The following is a 9,284-nucleotide window of genomic DNA, read 5'->3' as shown; positions in this document are numbered from 1 at the left end:
TGTGCAACAGCTGCAGGAATCGCATGTGAGTCTGAAGGGAAATACATCTACAAATACATCTGCATGCTTGCTCCATGGCTTTTGTGAACTTCTGTGTCTCTCCCCATCCCCACACAGCCCCATCTATCTATCTGGAGTACTACAAATCGTAGAAATGCTCTTAAAAAATCCCTTCCTGTCTTTTAACCTACTGTAAGGCTGACATTTTCAAAGCTGTCTAAGGGACCAGCATACTCAGTCTGCATGAAAATTAAAAGGAATTGAGGTGCCAAATTTTGTAGAAGACTATGTAAATCTCAGCTTTATTACACAGATCTTCAGAAGCAAGTGCAGCATCTTCTGCAAATGCAAAAGGGAAGGAAAAAAATTCCCTTCATCTTCTGGCATGAACCACAGCTCACCGAGCACCTGCCCTAGGTAGCTGCCTAAAATTCCTGGGGGAACCATTGGATTTTTCACGATGTTCTAAAGATCAATGTATTTGTGGTAAAATTTGCAAAACCTCCTAAGTGATGTAGGGATCTAACTCCCAGTTTCAAAAGTGATGGAGGCATTTAGGAGTCTTATTCTCCCTGAAAGGCTGTGGGAAGTGAGGACCAGATTTTCAAAGGCATTTTTTAGTCACCTAATAAGTTTTCTAAGAGCACCTCGAGCGAGTCAGGCACCAGACTCCCACTTACTTGCCATAGGAGTTAAACACCTAACCTATGTAGAATCTCTATGTGCCTAATGGAATTTACAAAACCCCTTCATAAAGCTAGACCTCATGGCAAATTTTTAAAGATAATTAGGCACCTAGTGGGAGTTTCAAAAGATTTGCTCATAGAAATCAATGAGAGTTTGATGTCCAGCGCCAGATTTTTAAACATGTGACAGATACGGCAATTTCCTGGATAAACCTTACTGAATTAAGTTTAATCCCTTGGGGTCTGTTGTATTACAAATACAATTGTGTGTGTGTTATTGTGGACTGAATGTAACTTTTCTAGGAGACTGATGAATGGAATCTCGGGGAAATGTGAGGAACTTCAAAGAACTGTTTGGGACAGTATATGTGAAGGAGGGTATTCGGTACTTTGGAGGTCTTCAAAGCTATGTTGCATGGAGAAAAAACCCATTCTCTATGGATTACTTGCTCTGGAAACTCCAGATCAAAGACCCCCATCCTGCATAAAGAATGGACTAAATTTGTCGTGCAGGAGCTAGTTCTGAGCTGGGGCTGTTATGAGCTGGTAACCACGGAAGAGATCCAGTTGTGCGGTTTGAAGGACTAATCCCCTGACAGAACCCATGATGGAGTTGGGGTGGTCTCTGCTAAGCTTATTACTATGCATGTAGGTTCTTTTACGGCTTTTAGTGTTTTCTCTGTATTGCTTTTACCTTAACAATAAAATACGCTTGCTTAGGAAGAACTGTGTGGTAACTTATAACTGAGGCCATTACACCATGCACCACTCAGAAGGGAGCAGCAAAGCAGGGCTTCTTAGGCAGCCTGGCTTTTGAGGGAATAATGCAGTGAAGGGAACTGTTAAGCCTGGAAAATCCCCAGTCAAGAGGGAGAGAGACATGGGTCTCCACCCAACGAAGCCTACAGGTAGGGAGCTGGAAGCCTAAGAGAGATGCCCCTGCTGGACCACTATAGAGAAATACCAGTGCAGTTCCTCTGAACTGTGACAATAATCTGGGCCTAAACTCCAAGGCCCATTGGAAAATCCCACCATGTGCCTATCTGCACCGGAAGGTGGCAATATACCTTTGAAAATCTGGCCTATGTCCCATGGAATTTCAGTGAGAACAGGGCACCTTAATGGCTTTTGAAAATGGGACTTACTCTCCGAAGTCAATTAGGTGGTTTTTAAAAATTCACCCTCTACTTAGATAGAGCTAGAAAGATAAATAAGTAAAAAAAAAGGAATAAAAATGCTAATAGAAGATTAAACTAATGTGAGAACTCTACAGTCCTCACTCGCAATGTGTTTTGGATTTGTGCTGCTTATGTATTGTGTCTTCTGCATGCGGTTGTGCTTGAAGTTTGAGTAATATGGAGTGGGAATAAACCTAACCTGGGAATAAAATGATTTTTTTTCTTGTTTCCTGTCCTCAGCTGTTGTTTGATTGGAACTTGTCTCTAAGTTTTCTGTGCTTTTTCTAGGTGTTCCAATGAAAAATAAACCTGCAATCCAGTGTTTGGAGAGGACTGGGCCCGTTTATGAGACCAGAAGAGAACAAGTGAAATTTAAGAGAATAGTAAAAATATGAAATGAAAATAGTTGGATTTTAAGACTGGAATTCCCAAAAGAAGACAAAAGTCTATGGCAGTTAGACACTTAGCTCCTGGGAGGTGCCTTTGAAATTCCCACCCTCAAGTAAAAGTGTGATAGGAAGTTCACCAGGGGGCGCAGATGGTCTGCTCACTGGTTACTTACCACTTAAGCCCTAAACCAGTTTTTATACTTGCACACTTAGCCTGACAAACTCAAGGCCACAAGATACTGAAGCCAAGAGCTTTTTAGATTTCAAAAAAGGATCAGACAGATGTACAGATGAGAACATCTTGAGTTATATAAAAGTCAGTCACTATCATCATTATTAAGGACTAGTAATAAATGATCCCTTGAAGCTTTTCTTTGGTGGAAAATTGGGTTTTCAATGGAACTGCACAGGGGAAAACATCACCCACTAGATGGGAACGTAAACCTCTACAACTGAAAAATTGATTACATCGACACACAATGAACTGAGCACCAAGGAAAGTAATTCTATTGGGCCAAAAAGTTATAAAAATCTCACTACATATAGATATGGCCATATGACCAGCCCCTTACTGGTATAAACTGACATGTTCCCACTGACTTCAATTCACACCAATTGGAGATCTGAACCATTGACTCCCATGGAGCTAAGGCGGGTTCACACCAGCTGGGGATCTGCCTCCACTGTGGCAGGCACTGTGCAGAGTCAGTCCTTATCCTAAAGTGCTTATGATCTAAACAGCCCAAAGGAAGTGGCACTAGTCCCATTTTACAGATGGGAAACCAAGGCAAGCAGAGTGCAAGTGACACAGGCTGGAGTCCCACTGGTGCCAACTTTCAAAAGTGCTGGAGGTGCTCAACCCCCAGCTCTGCCCCAGGCCCCACTCCCACTCCACCCCTTCCCCCAAGGCCCTACCCCCGCCCTGCCTCTTCTCCCCTTCTCCACTGCTCCACCCTGGCCCCACCTCTTCCTGCCCCATTTCACCCCCTCCCCTGAGTGCACCACGTCCTTGCTCCTCCCTCCTCCCACCCAGAGTCTCCCGAATGCTGCAAAACAGCTGATTACAGCGGGCAGGAGGCACAGGGTGGGAGGGAGTGGCACTGATCAGCGGGGCCTGGCGGCGGGTGGGAGGCACTGGGGGGGGGTGGGACCAACTGATAAGGGAGCTACCGATGGATGCTCATCACCCACCAATTTTTCCCTGACCCATGTGGTCAGTGCCTATGTGGATTCCCACTCCAATGCCTTCACCACAGACCCTTCCTTCTTTGGGAATCATTGCAGGTCACATGTGTGCTGCACAGAGATAGAGGTCCTGAAGAGAGGACATTCTAATCAGAGAAAAGACAAAACAAGTGCATGTGGTATACTGGGTATGGGGTAGGGGTGGGGTTTACAAAGGTAAGACGATGTGGTGACATATATTGTCATGTTATTTTTATGAGCTGAAGAGCTTGGACAGTTCCAAGGACTGGGCTAATGGGACAGATGGACCAATGGTCTGATGTCGTTTGGCCGTTGCTGTGTTCCTAAAGCAAGTCCAACATCTTGGATTCTGCCCCGGCATCCCTTCTTAGATGAGCTTGAAATGTGGCCAGAATGGCTTTTCTCTGGCTCCTGCGACTGGAGCCTCTCCTCCTCCTCCTCCCAATCTGTAATGACTTTGGTCTAACAACCTTGGGTGTTAGGCAGTAGGGAAATGAACTGCATGGGGAAACTGATGCCAAGTGACTTGCCCAAGGTCATGCAGGGGCCTGTGGCAGAGCTGTAAACAAAGAACCCAGGAGTCCTGACTCCCAGCCCTCCCTGCTCTTACCACCAGACACCACTCCTCTCTGAGAAACAGAAATACAACCCAAGAGTCTCAAGTGCCAATCTGGGCGTCTCTACCCACAAGAGAATTGGAACAAACTCCTATAGTGCCCAGGAACCTGGAGTTCAACTGGTAGAACCCACTCCCCTCCCAGAGCCATGGAGAGAACCCAGGAGTCCTGATGCTAATCTCCAAATCCCTCTCTCCCTGTTCAGTTCCCAGACAGCTCCTGCTGGACGCAGGATAATCATGGCTCAGGCCCCAGCAGTTTGCTCTCCCCCAATCTCATCAGGGCAGCTTTCAGCTCCTTGTTTCTCAAAGTGTAGATGAGGGGGTTCAGGAGTGGGCTCACCGTGGTGTAGAATACAGCCACCACCCTGTCCACGGTGTGCTGGGAACCTGGCCTCAGGTAGATGAGGACCACAGGCACATAGTGGTCACATAAAGAACAGGAGTACTTGTGGCACATTAGAGACTAACAAATTTATTTGAGCATAAGCTTTCGTGGGCTAAAACCCACTTCATCGGATGCATGCAGTAGAAATTTTGAAATCTGAGGGAAGCTGTGGTTTCAACTCCCCTTGAGAACTAAGGGGAGTGAGGCCATTTTGAAAGATGGAAGTTCTTTGTGAGTGCCTATAAAGGAGAAGATTTTATGTGCTGGCAGATAAACTGCCAGTTATGAAAAATAGCCAAAATTACCATTTATATATAGATATACACACAGAGAGAAAGGGGGGAGTGAGTGAAAGCGAGAGATACACACATAAAAGGAACCTAGAGGGAAGGGAAGGAAGTGGAAACTTAGATTGTGGGGGGCCAGGGACAAGAGGGAAAGGAAACATTGTGCATGTGTAGACAGAAACAAGAGGAATGCAAGAATGGAACTGGTGCATGTGTGGAGAGGAATGTGGGGTGCTGGAGGGAAGGAACTGGTGTGTGTGTGTATGTGTGTGTGTGTGTGTGTGAACGCGGGGTGCAGGATGGAGGGGAAACTGATGTATGTGTGTGCAGGGGAATGTGGGGTGCAGGAGGGGGGTGGACCGGGTGTGTATTTGTGTAGGAGAATGTGGGGTGTAGCAGGGAAGGGGATATTGGTGGGGCGTGTATGTGAGAGGATCCCTGCAATCCTGAGCCCCTGCCCCACTCCCTGCAGCACAGCTCCACATAGCAATGCACCGGGGCATTGGGTTCAGCACTGACAGCTAGTGGACAGTTCCCTCTACCAAGCCCCCGCCCCACTTCCCTGCAGAACAGCGCCCCCTAGCATCATATTGGAGTATTGCAGGCAGTGCTGATTCAGAGAGGAAAGCACCCCCCAACTGACTCACCACCCTGGTTCCTGCAACACAGCACCCCCTAATGCCACCTTGGGTTCAGAACGGATTTGGAGGGGAGAGCAACCCCTGCTGACCCTCCTCATCCCATTGCATAAAACAAAGCACCCCCTAGTACCATTCTGGAGCATGGGGGTCAGCACTGACTGGGAGGGGAGCATGCCCCCTACTGAGCCCATACCCCACTCCCTACGTCCCACACTGGGCCATTCTTTTAAGATCCATGGTCTCCTTTAACAACTAAATCAATGCTCTGTCACCTTCCTTTTTGCCCAAAACACCATTTCTAATGATGCCCATTGGGGTTTGCCAATGGGGGACCTCATTACTTGCTTGAAAATACAGGAAATGTCAACAGTTTAATATGAGTGGCACTGGGGGGAGAGAAATACACGAGGGGGAAGAGGTGAGAGCACAGAGACTAGTGCAGGAGGGACGACAGGTTAAAAGAAGCTGCAGAGAGAAAGGACACACCAGAGCTGAAGGCAAAATTTAACAGAGTGGAGCAATGATGCATAGAAACGGAGATCAGCACTGGGACCCACCCAGCTCAGTCTCTCACCGTGAGAGGCAAGTTCACGGACTCTGCAGCCGGCAACCCCGGGACAATCTCCCATAGGGGATGTTTACCCCGAGTCCCTGCCTGTTTGGGACTGGCATCACATTGGAGCCAAAGCCACCTCCTGTGTGAAATGTTTGATTGGTGGGATTTAAGGGAGATCTCAGAGCACTGAAGAGAGCAAATAGGACCTGCTTGAAGACCACGTCATGCATCCCAGACACAACACACTCCAGGTAACTGTATCCAGACGGGCAGCTGCAGGACTGGTCTGTCACCTGTTTCAGTCTCTCTGCTGCTCTTCCTCACTACAGGACCAGGTCCCTCACTGGTGAAAATTCCCATTTCCCATGGAAAGTGAGTCCTTCATGCCACGGAACAGCCACTCGCTCCTTGATGGTGGCCTGAACTGGCAACATCAGGGGAAGGTGCAAAAACCTCTGCAGGGGGCAGTTCCAGTATTGACTTTCCAGAGAGTTTTTTTTCCTATCCCAGGTCACTTAGAAGTTGAGTTTTTCCCCAAAGTGGGGAGTTTTATCCCCTTCTGATCTGTGGAGCACCCCGGTTGAAATCCACACCTGCGCAGTGGGACCAGCATGAGGACTAGACACCAAAGTCCTCAGGTCGGGGTTTTAGAAGGACTTCCTCTTGTCAAGTGTGGGCTGCAGGGGGTTAGAAGATGGGGAGGGGACACTAAGATCAGGACTCTTGGGTTGTAGGGTTGTATCCCCAGCCCTAGGAAGTTAATGGGGTCCAGTGGGTAAGATTGGGGGTGGGGTGGGGCTTCTGGATTATTTTCACAGCTCTGGATGGTGAGTGAGAGGTAAGGGGTGGGTAGGGGATGTGAGTCAGGTTTCCTGGGTTGTATTTCCAGCTCTGGAAGGTAAGTGGGTTCCAGAGGGTTAGAGCAAGGCGGGTTGGTTACCAGGACTCCAGAGTTAAGGTCCCAGCTCTTGGAGATGAGCAGGGTCTAGTGGGGTAGAGCAGAGAGGGAGAGACTGGGAGTCAGGGCTTCTGGGCTCGATTCTTCCCCTGGCACAGGAATGAATCTTGTCCCAAATGCCCCTGCAAAGATAATCCATTGCTTCTCTGCTCATTAATCATTGACACCTGGGTTCACCTTCAGGGACACAGACCGAGTAAATGGAGTGTGGGAACCGATCCCAGCTGACCCATTTCATCCTGGTGGGGCTCCCATATCCCCCAGAGCTGTGCATTCCCTTGTTCCTCTTCTTCCTCATCATCTACCTGTTGACGCTGTGTGGGAACCTGCTCATATTGCTGGCGGTGGCCCGGGAGCGCCGGCTGCACAAGCCCATGTACTGGTTCCTCTGCCACTTGTCCTTCCTGGACATGACGGTCTCTTCGGTGGTGGTGCCCAAGGTGGTGGCTGGCTTCGTGCCGGGCGGCAGGGCCATCTCCTTCCAGGGCTGCGTGGCCCAGCTCTTCTTCTTCCACTTCCTTGGCTGCACCGAGTGCTTCCTCTACATGGTTATGGCCTATGACCGCTTCCTGGCCATCTGCAAGCCACTGCACTACAGCATCATTATGAACCACAGAGCTTGCCTGTGTCTGGCAGTAGTGACCTGGTTAGCGGGCTCCCTGCACTCCACCATACAAACCGCGCTGACCTTCCAGCTGCCCTATGGCCAAGAGAACAGGGTGAGATATATCTTCTGTGATATCCCGGCTGTTCTGAAGCTGGCCTGCAGGGACACGGCACTCAACGAGCTGGTGACATTTGTGGACATTGGCTTCCTGGCCTTCACCTGCTTCCTTCTGATCTCGATGTCCTATGTCTACATTGTCTCAGCCATCCTGAGGATCCACTCGGCCAAGGGCAGGCGCCGGGCCTTCTCCACCTGCATGGCTCATGTCACCGTGGTGGTGACCTACTATGTGCCCGAATTCTTCATCTACCTGAGGCCAGGATCCTGGCACCCACTGGATGGTGTGGTGGCTGTATTCTACACCACGGTGACCCCGCTCCTCAACCCCCTCATCTACACGCTGAGGAACAAGGAGATGAAGGATGCCCTGATGAGACTGGGAGGCAGGAAACTGCCGGGCCCTGAGCTATGATTATCCTGCTTCCAGCAGGAGCTGCCTGAGAACTGGTCAGGGAGAGAGGGACTTGGAGACAGAAGTCAGGCCGCCTCTGTTCTGTGGGGGAGCTGGGGTCAGTGGCTTGGAGTAGGAACAGCTGAAAGTTCAGATTTTAGATTTATGCCCCTGACTCTGGGAAAGGAGCAGGTTACTGTGCTTGGAGCAGGAGGGCCAGGAGTCAGGAATCTTGGGATCTGTCCCCCGCTCAGGGATGGGAATGGGGCCTCATGATTAAAGCCTGGATTCTTATGTTCACTTCCTCCCTCTGCAAACATTTGTTCCAATTGTGGAATGGTTAGAGAAGAAGGGACTGGAGTGGAGGACTCCTGGGTTGTAGTTTGGGTTGCTAACTGTCCAATCACAAAAACCCAAACACCCTTGCCCTGCCAGCTGCCCCTTCCCCAAGGCCATGCCCCATCCTCACTCCTTCTCCGAGGCTCTGCTCCCGCTCACTTCATCCCACCTCGCTCCATCGCTCATTCTCCCCAACCCTCACTCACTTTCACCGGACTGGGGCAGGGGGTTAGGGTGTGGGCTCTGGGCTGGGGGATGGGATTGAAGGATTAGATGTGTGGGAAAGGTCTCTGGGCTGGGGAAGGGGGCTAGGGTATGGGCTCTGGGCTGGGGGTGGGGTCAAAGGATTAGGTGCATGGGAGGGGGCTCTGGGCTGGGGCAGGGGGTTGGGGTGCAGGGGAGGTGAGGGCTCTGGCTGGGGTTGCAGGCTCTGGGGTGAGGACAGGGATGAGGGGTTAGGGGTGCAGGAGGGGGCTCGGGGCTGGGGCAGGGGCTTGGAGCACAGGAGGGGTTGAGGGGTGCAGGCTCCAGGCAGTGCTTACCTTGGGCAGCTCCCTGTCAGCGGCACAGAGGAGTTCAGGCAGGCTCCCTGACGGTCCTGGCTCGGCATGACTCCCAGGAGCAAACAGCACATCCCTGTGGCTGCTGGGCGGGGGGGTCAGGAACGCTCTGCACACTGCCCATGGCTGCAGGAGCTGCCCCTGCAGCTCCCATTGCCTGCAGTTCCCTGTTTCCAGCCAATGAGAGCTGAAGAGTTGGCGCTTGGGGCAGGGTGTGGGGCAGTGTGCAGAGACCCCCCTGGTCCTGGCCATCCCTACACCTAGGAGCCAGACATGCTGCCACTTCCAGGAGCCACACAAGGCCAGGGCAGGCAGGGAGCCTGCCTTAGCTCCTATACGCCGCCGGACTTTTAGTGGCCTAA

At 50.6% G+C, this 9,284-nt stretch overlaps 1 protein-coding gene across 1 annotated transcript; it reads left to right on the top strand.

The window, feature by feature from the left end:
* The first annotated feature begins 7,041 nt into the window (after window positions 1-7,041).
* Window positions 7,042-9,058, top strand: LOC101935618 (olfactory receptor 10G6-like). Its single transcript, XM_005311996.2, has 2 exons — window positions 7,042-8,637; window positions 8,714-9,058. Exon 1 carries the CDS (start codon window positions 7,106-7,108, stop codon window positions 8,042-8,044), a length of 939 nt encoding a protein of 312 aa, XP_005312053.2. The 5' UTR covers window positions 7,042-7,105; the 3' UTR covers window positions 8,045-8,637; window positions 8,714-9,058.
* The last annotated feature ends 226 nt before the right edge of the window (window positions 9,059-9,284 follow it).

This window comes from Chrysemys picta, chromosome 13 (assembly GCF_011386835.1).
Source record: "Chrysemys picta bellii isolate R12L10 chromosome 13, ASM1138683v2, whole genome shotgun sequence".
Lineage (NCBI taxonomy): Eukaryota > Metazoa > Chordata > Testudines > Emydidae > Chrysemys > Chrysemys picta.
Note: the sequence above shows the minus strand (reverse complement) of the source record. Positions and strands in the feature narration are given on the sequence as shown.